General features: G+C 39.9%; 1 protein-coding gene across 1 annotated transcript in view; it reads left to right on the top strand.

Annotated features, from left to right (window-relative positions):
* Window positions 1–4,030: 4,030 nt before the first annotated feature.
* The window catches only part of TH (tyrosine hydroxylase), a 29,796-nt gene continuing 20,608 nt past the window's right edge, over window positions 4,031–13,218 (top strand). Inside the window, exon 1 of the mRNA XM_063289343.1 lies at window positions 4,031–4,134. Within this exon, the coding sequence (XP_063145413.1) occupies window positions 4,045–4,134 (90 nt within the window). The 5' untranslated portion in view covers window positions 4,031–4,044. The remainder of the gene's footprint in view (window positions 4,135–13,218) is intronic.

Here is a 13,218-nt window from a genome sequence, read left to right as displayed (position 1 = left end):
CGTTCATATGCCTGGAAGGTATATTTTCCCTTCTTTATATCTCCAAAACAACACTCAGAAGTCAAAGCAAGCATCCCAAGGATTCACATTGTTGCCCTTGATCATGCCATTTCTTTCATCTCCTTTGGATTTGCATTTAAGCACAGCCTGAACTCTCTCTCTTCCATTTGATCGGTTCCACTAAGCCAACCCCCAGGGTAGTTTTCATTTTTCTGCTTGTTACAGGAACCACATCATATAACTTCCTTGATGCATTGTACTCTAATAATCTTTTCAGATAGAATCTACTGGGAGAACAAAGTGACGTTCATAATCCCTTCAGATTCTATCAGCTTGTCTCTCTCCATTACCAGCTTGGACTACAGAGCCCCAAATGCTAAGATAGGGCTAGATACCCAAATTGCATTAGTGCTACATGCAACAAAAGCAAAGAAATTAGTAACTACACTGAAGGATCTAAGGGTTGCAAATATTAGCAGGAAGTTACCTTGTTGTAGTACAGCAATTCTCCATCCTTGCAACTGGAATGCTGAGGATTATGGAATGGGAAAGATGAGGAGGCCCACTTGGTAGTTCACTTGAATTATTCATTACAAATTTTTATGCTCACCTCTAAGAAACTGCTGCTGTATGTCCATTTCTGTTGTCCTTCCAAAGAAGATATAGATCAGCCTCTAGCAATCATATTCTATCTGTTAGGTTTCTTCCTTGGGGGGACAAAACAAGCAAGTTTCACTCTGCAAAACATCCCCCTCTCTCTACCCATGAAGAGTCAATGAGAAAGAGGAAGAACAAAGGAAGAAAAAGAAGATTGACAAACCTGGCCAATAGATTCTAATCCAACCCATTGACCAATCGGTGAGTCAGAGGGATTAGCCATCTTCTGCCTCAGATCACTAAGCTATCATCCTAGTGAAGCCAATTTAGTGGCCTGCTAGAACCACTGAAATGGAGCAGAGCTTATAACACAGTTGAGAAGCTGGCACAGAAAAAGAATATAATCTTAAAATAGCTTCAGTGACCATGTCAGAGAAACACAGGTTATTGGTCTTACACATTCAGCCCTCCCAAGCATAAAGAATCACACGCTTAGACATATTAGGTTAAGAAGTAAAAATAATCTTACTGACTTTATTCTTGGTTGTTCTGTTACATCCATCTTGGTGAAAAAGATGAAGTTCCTTTGTTCTTCTTTTCTTTCTAAATACTTAGTTTGCCCTAAACCCTCAGCCCTCTTTGCTGCCAAGAGCTGTGTGGAAGAAAGTGGCAGAATCCTTCATCAAGGCCCGAGCACATGGCCCTGATGAATGGAGAACAGAGCAGCATGCTTGCTTCTCCCTGGGTGGAAGAAGAAAGAAGAGAGAAAGAGGAAGTGGGACTGGCAACAAACAGCTTCCTCAGAGTTGCATTGTGGGACAACTCAATTTACATGCTAATTCACATGCTAATGAGGCATGCTGGATTTTCCAGGACTTACAACACCTAGTGCTAGGTGTAAACTAACTGGGAGGATCTTCATGTCAATTTCTCTGTTATGATATTACACTTTAAAGCGTCTAGGTCCAGTGCCAATTCGCCCTCTCTTGACTTGGACTTGACATAAGGCTCCTTCTCACTCAGGTTGCTCTGCCTCTGGCCCTTCTTGTTCTCTGAACTGAGATGACAGAAAGACCAGCACATTGGGCCACAGTGACAGCCACCCATTTTATCTCTATTATATTGCCAGCAAAGGTGGAAACCATCTGGCTATTGCTGAGGGGCCTATGTAGGATTTTTTTTTTCAGTCTCAAACATTGGAAAGGACTGTTAACCTTCAGAGAAAATTCATTTAGTTCACATTTTAATGTGAGTTTATTTAATTTTCACCTCCCAAAGCTTTGCACAAACTACAACATAATTAAACAGTGATATCTGCAGCTTTTCAAATTTTTGCAATATAACCTACCACTTGAAAATGCCTAAGAAAATGGGTATATTAGAATAGAAATGTACACAGAAACATGTAAGGGAAAACAGTGCACAATGTACATTAGGGACAGTGGCTTGCAAAATTAGGTATATCAGAAGTGCGTAAAACAATTGGTTAGAAGAAGTACCTGCTAAAATGAGTTTAGGTTTTTATAAGAAGGTTTAGGTAGGTCTTACATGAAGAAATTCAAGCTCATTCAGAAAGGTAACAGTACCAACATAATATTGGAAAAATGTGAAAACATAGAATCAAACTTGACAAATTTAACCATCTGCTATGTTATTAATATGATTTTTAGCCATTACCTACCTTCTTTTAGGAATCTGCACTTTATGAAAGGATGTGCATAATGGTACCGTTATTCTCGATCCAGTGACAAAATAAAAAGCCAGCAATGTGCACCAAATGGGTCCTCATATATTTATTTGGCCTGTTTATGGAATGTATGTAGACTTGCTTTCTATAGGATTAGCTGGCAGCAGATGAACCAGAGATTTAACACAGCAGTTCTAAACACAACTCAATATACAGCTTATGATGATCTGCTCCTGAATTCTAGAATTCTCTCCCCACTGCCCCATGTACGTGCCTTTTAAAAGTGGAAATATCTCTATCTATCCCTATCTATTTATCTATATCTGTTTGGCTTCTTTAGAATAATTGCCAGTGGATGGGGTCATCAGTCCAACAAACAAGCAAGGTGTGTATGTGTGTGCGTGTGCGTACAGTTTATTTCAGGGAGTGGGAACACTTAGCATTCATGGCTGTTGGCCATGCTCATAGTAGTTGTTGGGTGTTGATCTCCTCCTCTTGATCTAAAGCACATAGATCATTTTGCACTAGGCTGCACTCCCAGATCCATCAAAAATGCCTGGGCTTCCAGCCTCATGGAAATATCTGAATACTTGATAATAAAAATTAGCAGACTAAGCAGAGGGTGAATGTTTTATTCATTTAATCTGGAGCATTTTAAGCCTGATCAGGCAATGAATATAAAATATAAAAACAGGTAGGCTTTCTGGGATCTAGAAGAAGAATTCAGTTTCTATAAAAGAAAATAAATATACCTCCCAATCAACCCTATTGAGGATGTTGAGGTGTGGAGTGTAGTTTTATTAATGCTTGTCAACCTTGAAATTTAAGTCCAGCCTCTGTATTTAGATGCTGCTTGAGTATCATATGGGTGGGAGAGCAGGAGAACAGTCACAGAATAAAGCTACTATTTCAGTGTTTGTGGATATACTGAATGTAGGTAAGTCCCAAGTGTGTATTCCCAAAGGCTTGAAAGTTTGCCTTTCGTGGGCTAACATTTGCCCTCCTCCGTTTCCTACATAGCTGTGGAAGATCCGAAACTGTCTGCTCCATGTGTTTTAGACCAGTGTTTCTCAACCTTGGCAGCTTGAAGATGTGTGGACTTCAACTCCCAGAATTCCCCAGCCAGCATCTGGCTGGGGAATTCTGGGAGTTGAAGTCCACACATCTTCAAGCTGCCAAGGTTGAGAAATACTGTTTTAGACCAATGTTCCATTCTTCTGACCTGCAAAAATTCCCCAAAGGTCTCCACCAACTCTTAATAATGATTTCAGACACAGGTCCCAAATCCTTATTATATCCCCTTTCTTTAACCACAGACTCAACTCATCCAAAATGTTGTTCTCATTTATTTTCTCCTTGTTACATATTGTTTGGCAGGGCTGATACAGCCACATTTACCAAAAGGCAGACTGTAGTCAATTCACTGGGACTGTTCAGCCTGCATATGGCTAGAGGAAGGTATAGTCAAACCCAGGGTAAAAAACTGAGCTGAGCGAACACTCTGGGGTGCCAGGGAGCCAACAGCAGGCTTGCAGGAGCTGGGTGCCTGTCATCTTTGTGGATAGTACATTGAATGGGACACAAGTGGTTTTTTTCCCCTCTGCATCTCTTCCCTCCTCCCCTTTTCTCTCCCTGAGGCTGAAGGGAGGGAGGGGGATAGAGGGGGATCAGAGAGGGTCTTTGACGTCAGACTTGTCCTATAAAAATCCAGAATAAGAAGGGGAAGCAGTGCTGGAAGCTCAGCCAGTTCATCAGCAAGGATGCCAACTCCCAACGCCTCCAGTTCTTCAAGCAAAGGCTTCCGGCGGGCAGTGTCTGAGCTGGACTCTAAACAAGCGGAGGCCATCATGGTAAGCAAAGAATCTCTCATCCCTCCCCAGGAGGAGATGTTGATTTGCAGAGACAGACAAACTTAGGGAAGGAAGGGAAACCTAACTTTGTATCATGAGCATCATTCTGTTGTGGGAGAATCCCCAAACTAAGCAGATCGGTCCTTAGAAACGTTGGGGCTAATCATTAGTACCGAAGAATAATGCAGCTGCCCAGAAGAAACATGCCATTTATAGAAGAAGAGATATTCGGGGTACCGAAAATCTTATAAAATGGCAAAAATGTGGAATCACAGTAACAGCTAGGCTAAAACTAGGATGATGACAAAGGGCTTTCTTTTACTACTATATTGCCTTAGTCTGAGTTGCTTTGCTGGTCTTTTTATTGCCTAGCATTAGAGTTTTATACTACTTTAGTTCAGTAGAAATTTGGTGCAAATCTGTGCCTTGCTTTATTTCTTTGTTTTCTGCATGAGAGAATGGTGATTCTGACCCTACAGCAAACTGTTATTACATTCTTTGTAATATTGAATCTGAATTCAATATTGAATTGAATTTTTCCTTACTGTAACATCAGAGTTAAGTCTGCATTTTGCAGCTAGTAGATATGCACAGAGTGAAGGTTAGTACTCCCCCTGAGACTTGATGTAACTACACCAGACTGCATCAAAGTTTTATAGACACTGCTAGCTAGACATAAGCATGCACGTTCCTTATTAACTGCTGTATTAAACAATGTCTCTGTGATGTGTGGCCATTGCACTTCTAGCATCAGAGGTAAATCTCTTATTTCTCATTCAGTTCACATTTTTAGCTGCCTGTAATGAGGTATATAGGAATCAAGTACTGCATATCTGTGTGTGAACCAACCTTCTAAGTGTTCTGGTTGATTAACTTGGCATATTTGTGAAGATGTCAGATAAACTCCATCGTGAGCAGTGTGAGCATAAAATGCTATTGATTACATTTCTCTTGCTTTCTTGGTTAATTTTCCACAGGGCTTCAGTGTATAGCAGAGAATACTTTGTTCCTGTATTGCAGACCCAATGAAAATTGCCCCATTGCCCAAGAAACCACATTTCACCACAGGAAGGAACCTGTGGTTGATGCCAACAGAATCTTGCATTGTGCAGCAAATAAAAGTTTCACTGTGAGGATTATTTGTGTAGGAGCAAAGGATTAAGGCTCTACCCTTCACGGTCCTGAAACAAAGCACTTCCCATGGTTATTCTTTAGAAACAATCACAATGTATAAGGTAGTTTGGCTACTGGATGTTAGAATCTGAAGGATTCTATTCTAATATTCTGAATGGCTCCCAATGAAATGAATATGAGTTTTAACTCTCAGTTCTATGGACCTTGGGCATAACAAGGTCCTAGCGGATTTTTCTTTGGGTTAACAGTTTCACACTTACTCTTGACCCACTCTACTACTGATTTCGAGTAGAAAAGTCACTTCAGTGAAGAAAAGTTCACTGACTGTATCAATGTATTAAGTTCTTCAAGTAACAGTGCTCTCCCATCCACATGATACTCAGCAGAAATCACACATTCTCCTACATTTTTTTTGCAATTAATTAGTAAAAGACTTGAATAAACATTATCTATGAAACTAGATTAGTGTGCCTGAAAAGGATTGATATTTAGATTTGTTTTCCTTAAAAACAATGGAATGTTTTCCATAAACTTGCTTTTAAATCCAAGAGAAATTTTCAAAGCAGTTTTCAGTAAAGCAAAGTTATTTTGGGGAGTGGAGGGGGTGGGTGGGACAGAGAGTCAACACTGCAAAATATCCTAAACTGGGTTAGCAGAAGTGATCCTGAAGCAGCTCTTTAGATACCTTTTTAAAGAACTTTCACAAGAGAATGGTAGGAAAGAAATCGCAGACAACATTTTAGTTAAATTTCAATCAAAGATCAGACAGTTTCTCTACTGCTGCTTCCTTTAAAAAGCATCTTCCAGTTTTGATTTCATGCTACTTTAAACATTATACAAAGATAAACCATGATAAAATATTATTCTATGTTAGGGATGAGGGAGTGGTTAACACCAAAGTGGGAGGATTCGTTTCAGGAGTCAGGGATGTTGCAGTAAAATATTGGCTGTATTTCTACCATGAGTTTAAACAGTTCCGGTGAAGGTCTAGCAGATGCATTTGTTCAACAAGTTAAGCTTTATAAAGTTAGCCTAGGTTAGGTTTTTATTGTGGAGTCCTTGGTGCTCTCTAAACTTGGTTGCTTACTTGCAGACATTTTATTACCTGATCAGGTAACATCACCAGCGATGGTGAGTGTGGGGTTTGTTCCCTGTTTATATTCAGTAGCTTGCCCTGCCCGTGTGGGTGTGGTCTTCTCCTTGGTAGTTCCTTGATTAGGGTATACCAATGCAACTAGATACCCATGCAACTTTATGAAAAAGTGCCTGACCACTCAACCCACTACAGCACAACTAGCACAAGCTATGAAAAGGATAACATTGTCATACATCAAAAACATCTCAGAAACTACCAACAGACTATTACAACCACACGGCATCACCATAGCACACAAACCAACTAAAGCCTTCTGCAAGTAAATTGAAAGACCAGTAGCCCAAGAAAACAGGAGTCATACAGTGTAAGGACTGTAACAGCCACTATGTAGGACAGACAGACAGGGAAACTGTGAGTATCCTAGACCAAGCTAAATCCAAAAATACTAGGGAATTCCTGGAAGCTTAGCATTCAGACAAATCAGCCATCAATCAATAGACACATAGAAATAAACCGTATTTATACAACATTCAAAAGAGACAATAAAAAAGCTAAGAAGGAAACAAACAACCCAGAACACATCCTTTCCAGCAACCAACCCTCAGATAAGCAGGGATGAACACCAGACAATCAATCAAGCAGAATCAAGAAACTACCAAGGAGAAAACCACACCCCCACCCACACTGGCAGAGCAAGTTACCGTATATAAACAGGGAGCAAACCCCACACTCACCAGCACTGATGATGTTACTTGGTTGGGTAATAAAATGTCTGCAAACTACCATGTTCAGAGAGCATCAAGGACTCCACAGTTCAACCCTGAGCTACAGATATTCTCTTCTATTGGTAGGTTTTTATTTTTTGTGGCATAGCATGTTCTATGAATCTAGCCAATTTAGTTAGCTTATGGCTATATGTGCTGTATAAACCCACAAAATGGATTTAACTCAGTAACCAGGCTAAGCATGTTATGTAAATGCAAACATTTATTTTATTATTTTTTATTATTCAAATTTTGTTACCACTCATCTCCCCCAAAAGAAGGACTCTGAGCGATTTTTAGCTGCATATCTAATTAATTCAAGTTTCAGGCAATGAAAAATTCTCTGTATTTTATGCAGCCTCTGAATGTTTTTTATGTTATAATGAATGCTATTTATCTTAAAATCATACACTTAAAGATCATTTTTCTTTTTTGTTATCACAGCATAAAAAGATAGAAAGGTAAAAGAAAAATGAGTTAAGAAAAGCAGTTAGCTATTTCTGCCAGAAAATTTGAAACAGAAATCAATGATATCCCTGATGTTCCTCCAAGAAGATCAGTTGATGCACATGGGTTATCCCTATGCAAGCCTCACAACAACCTTGTGAAGTAAGTCAGGCAAGTGGATTTGGTTTTTAAAATCTGTCCCCTTCTTGAATGCAAGGTCTTGTACCGGTTGAACCGACACAACTAACCAGTTTCACCCAGCTTAGATTCAAAATGTCTCTCTCTTTTTGGGGAGTGTCTTCAAGTCTGTTTTTGACTTCTGGCAACTGCCTGGACAAGTCCCTGCAGTTTTTTTGGAAGTGGTTTGCCCTTGCCTGCTTCCTAGGGCTGAGAGAGAGACTGGCCCAAGGTCACCCAGCTGGCTTTGTGCCTAAGGCAGGACTAGAACTCATGGTCTCCTGGTTTCTAGCCTGGTGCCTTCACCACTATGCCAAACTTGCTCTCAAAATGTCTCTAGCCCTGCAAAATGTTTGGTCATTCTACCTTTGCACCAGTGTTGGCTGAATGCACAGGGCAAGGATAAGCAAGCTGGAATCCTCAGGGTATTTTGGATCTCAGCTTCCATTAACCTTGGCCAGTATAGCCAGTCATAGGCAATTATAGAAATTGTAGTCCAAAACTTCTGAAGGATCCTAGACTGTCTTTCTCTGCTTTAGGAACAAGGGTGGCCCTGACTTTGTTTTGCTTTCTCTATCTGCAGTCAGGAAGTAAACCTTTCAAGATCAGTCAAGTGCCAGGCAAATACCACACTGCCATCTCAATGGTGATGTTCACTGTTGCCTCTGTGCAAAGAATGGACTTCACTTCTCCTGCACAAGCAAAGAGATAAAGCCCCATCCCACCCATCAGGACAAGGCAAAATCCAGGGTTTATTCATATGTGAAGCTAGCCAGCTAACTCTTAGATCCAAGCACTTAGATTCACTGCTTTGTAAAACATAGCTTTTTCATTGAGTAGATGCAAGGGCATTGCTTGAACTCATACTAAAAGAAAAAAAGGAGAGGGCCTTAAAGTTAGCATATTTATCTTTAATTCCTTTTGCCAGAATACTGAATAGGCAAATAATGCTATACAATAAGGTGGAAAGGTCTTTTGGCCCCAGATGGCTATCACATGACCTGTAATGAAAGATCAGCTTCAAATCATGGACGAGAAAAGCACTATTAGGAACAAAACCCAACACTTTCAGCTTTCATTATCTTCTCTTTACATTTAATGTAGTAAGTTGCATTTCAAACAAGATTAAACTACTTCTGATAGGCAGTATGAAAGGATGATATTTTCCCCTTCTGGAAATTAGTTTGCATTAGCAAAAGTGGTCACCAATCTGCCGTAATGGGGGAAACATTGGGGCGCTGGTGAAAATTTTTTAAAATGTAGTAACCTGTACCTTCTGTTCAAAGAGAGGTAGAAGGTGGGTGTATCTTATTCCTAACAGATGAAAAAAGCAGGTTTTTCACAGGAGATGCGCTCACAAAATTTAAAAGAAATACGTCATTCTGTAAGAGCATCTGCTTAAGAACCCTACATCCTTGATCTGCCGAGTTGTTCTTAACATTCCCTCCCTTTGCTGACTGAAGCCTTCCTCCACAGAGATGTTGGCTATTTCATAAAATAACAATAGCAAGAAAACAAATAAAAAACCCCACCTGTATATAATCTACATTATTGTTAATAACATTAACGTTAATACATTTCACTCTGCCTAGGCCTTGGACTTAAATAACACATCAAATTAAATGAAACAAAACTGTTGTTACAAAATCCACCGAGAATTGGCAGTCCATATAGCAGTTTTCTCAACCTAATACCCCTTAGATCAGTGCTTCTCAGCCTTGGCAACTTCAAGATGTATGGACTTCAACTCCCAGAATTCCCCAGCTAGCAAGGGTTGGGAATGGCAGGCATGCCAAGTTGGGGTATTATACAAAGAAATCAACAGGAGTTTTTTAATCAACATAGATATGATTTAGATTAGACAACAGCACCACAATTAACAGTCCATGCTTATATATGTTTATTCAGCAGTAAATCCTATAAAATAGTATTTATTCCAGGTAAGTAAGTATATATTGGTTTCTATAACGATGTTCACATTGTTTCCCATATCTTGCTTCACCAGTTTCCTTGTGTGTATTCTACATCAACTGCAGATGTTGGTGTGAGGGCAGTGAGGAGCCTACATAATGAGCATTCTCATTTTATGAGCTCTGTCACATTGATAACTTCATGCTTTCTAGTTGAGCTGGTCTACAACTATCAGTTACAGCTATCAACTGTCAAGCCCAGTCAGCTCATCAACCATAGTGATGCTGTCTGAGGATTATAGGGATTAAAATCCATCAAATATATAAGGCATGAGGTTGGGGAATGATATATTATATGAAAGGAAAGAGGCAGATCAGCATGGGAATGAGTAAATTTATAGTTTGTACTGAAGTTTTTTTTTTTTTTCTATTGTAAACCGCCCAGAGTCCCTCCTTAGTGGGGAGATGGGCGGTGATAAAAAATTGTCAAATAAATAAATAAATAGGCCTCTAGGTCACTATTTAATACTATCATAAGGAAATTCCTTCAAATGCTTCATATCTGCATTTTGATCTCTGTTTTTTTCATATAACTCATACTCAGTTGGCATTATTTCTAATTAACACCTCCAGTTTGCAAATCAAGAGTACATATGAAGCCAGCCATTTTTCTTATGAATCTTCTAACAGATGCTGCTTAGGTTTACATGAGATTTTTTTTTGTCTAGATTAGAGCTCAGATCAGGGTAGGGAAAAAAAAAGTATTTTGTGACATCCTTTACATTCTGATTTCTGCAAATGCTAAAGAAAGCAGAAATGCACAATACTGAGGATTGGTATTAATAATTGTATGTGAAATGTTTTAGTTTTATTAGTCTAAAACCAGGAAGCTTGGCCTAAAGGTAGTGATAAATATACTGTATATATGCATCCATGGCCCCTTCACACACTGAATAAAAATATGGCTAGTAGAATCACATCCATGATTAGTGGACCTATGCCTGCTTCTTCACACATGCATAAGTGGACAGCTGCTGTATGGATGCTGCATGGGAGTCCCAACAGCTAAGTGAAAGGCAAAACAGTACTGACAAAATCACAGCCACTGTGCATGGGGGCTGGAATATATGGCAGAACCCATGAAATTGGTCCATTAATTGTGATTTGATGTTTTTTAGGTTTTATCTCAGCTATTAGTTATGTATTTATTATGCTGTTGTTGATGGTGCTTTTTATGGTGGCATTAGCTGGCCAGAGTCATCATTTTGAAGGCAGCCATGTAAATTGAAATAAATACAGAAATGAACACATCAGCCTCAACAGTCACATCCATACCATTCTTGGCAACTCCACTAGGATGTATCAGCTCTAATGGTTTTTGGACACTGGGGATGCCCCCTCAATATCCTTGCAAGGGAGCCATCGATCATGGCATGGCAAAGGCTAGGATATCATATGACTTCATAGAATGCTGGACACTTGCATGTACAGCCCATGGTGCTTTACCATTTACAAGGGAAGCAAGTGACACCTACACCTGGTAACTTCAGACATAGGTTTGATTCTACTGGCAGCTTAAATGCAGCCTGCAAACAAACCCTTTCATAGGGCTGCAGAGAAGGAAAGAAAGGAGAAATGGCAATCCAACTATAATGTCCATAGCCCAGTATGAGTTGGCTGCAGAAATCCCTTGGCCAACAGAGGAGTCTTTTCTAATTACCATGTGGGCTCATGCTGTTGGGCATTGTTATTCAACCACACCTAACAGCCTTCCTTCTTTCAGCCCCAGTTTTGAGTCCAGCATGTTAACAACAATTCCTCACACAGTGATGAGCCTAACAAGAGTATACTTTTATAAATCATAAATTCCCTTCTGCATGTGTGGCTTTGGAAATGGGAATGGTGCATAGACAATTCATCCATGCTTCTTGAGTAACACTACGTTTCTTCCTAGAATGCCTATTGCAAACAGCTGGCTTGAGAATAAGGAGCTATCAAAAACTTCTGGCTAAAAATATAGCTGGCTTTGGGTACTGTTCTGCTGAATGCTGACTGTGTGGAAGTTCTTAAAAACATTCCATGCTAGAGAAAATCTTTACAAAGAGGCAGCATGAAACCATGATTGCAAGTCGATGTAGCAAATGCAAATGGGGGTAGGATTGAACTGAACCCCACAGCCAAGTACAAAACCTAGCTTGAAAGTGGATGTTAGGGTTAGCTGTTTATTTGCTTCTTTACAGAACATTGAACTTGCACAAAATGTGCTTTTCCATTCTGAAAGTTAACACAATGAATAGATGACAAGTAAATAACATCATATTAGCAGTAAGCCTGGCAAAGGTGTTTTGCTGGAAAACCAACAGCCATGGATTGAATGTGGTTTTGAACAGGTAAAGCTGCTCTTTATGCATTTATGCTCTCCTTCCAATATCATTGCTGCTCCCTGATGTGCAGAAATTCTTTCTAGTGCTTTAAAATTTTGGATGATGTTGAGAGACGGGGGAGAAAACAACTGAGCAAGCGTAGAGGCAACTATCTCCAAATCCCGCTCTGTCCTTTCTTCCACGCAACTCCCAAAAGCGAAGACATAAACCAAGAAAGTCTCAACTTACCAGTGGGAGCCTTACGGGCCATTGTCCACCGTGAAAAGACCAAGACAAAGCGCCTCTTTCCAAAGGCAGCCTTCTGGGCGGCATTGATGGGTAGCCCTTTCTTGCAACAAGCGGCTCTTTCTCGGCAAGCTGCTTGCTGGCGGCGGCGGCTGATTGTGTTTGAGATGGAGGTTTTTGCTCCTTGTGCCTCCCTGAATCAGTGCAATCCAGGGACTACGAAAGGAGCTGCTGTGTCAGAAGAAAACGTTCCTTTTATTGATGCCCACCTCGCCATTTGGGGCAAACTCTTACAAAGCTGCTGCCACAAACTTGTTAACGCTTAGCAAAAACGTTGAATGCGCTTAGGAAAATAACGGCGGATAGAAACGTACAAAAGGAGACTGGAGCTACGTATGTAAAAAGCTGGGGTGAACGAACAATTATTTCTCCGATACCCCAATCCAAGCAGAAGTATTGGGAGCCGAGAAAAGAGGGGGCGTTCAGCTTTTTTTTTTTTTTTTTTTAAAGCCTTCCCCTTATACTGCCAATGGGAGTAATCCGGGCAAAACTCTTTCAGCTGTACTTCCACTCCTGTTTTAAAAGAAAAATACAAACAACTGCGTACATACCCCTTTTTACATTTTTTAAAACTTTCTAGTAAATATGTGTGAAATCTCCATCTAAAACACAACACCCAGGGTATTTCTAAGAAACACAGAGTAATATATTGTTTTAAAAAGTGTATTTAAGGCAGTATCTCCTATTAAAGGTTGGATGTACTGACCCGTACTCTGCTTAATGAAAAAAATAATTACCTTCTGTTTCTAAGGGAATACATTATTTTCTTCCTAATCCAAGCGGCACCATCCAGAACTTTCCTTGTCTGAGGATGCAAAAGACGACCTCAGAATCTGCAAATGCCTTGCGTACGTTGTTTATGTATAAAGCAAAAAAACTAAACAGAG

This window comes from Candoia aspera, chromosome 1 (assembly GCF_035149785.1).
Source record: "Candoia aspera isolate rCanAsp1 chromosome 1, rCanAsp1.hap2, whole genome shotgun sequence".
In the NCBI taxonomy this organism is placed as follows: Eukaryota; Metazoa; Chordata; class Lepidosauria; order Squamata; family Boidae; genus Candoia; species Candoia aspera.
Note: the sequence above shows the minus strand (reverse complement) of the source record. Positions and strands in the feature narration are given on the sequence as shown.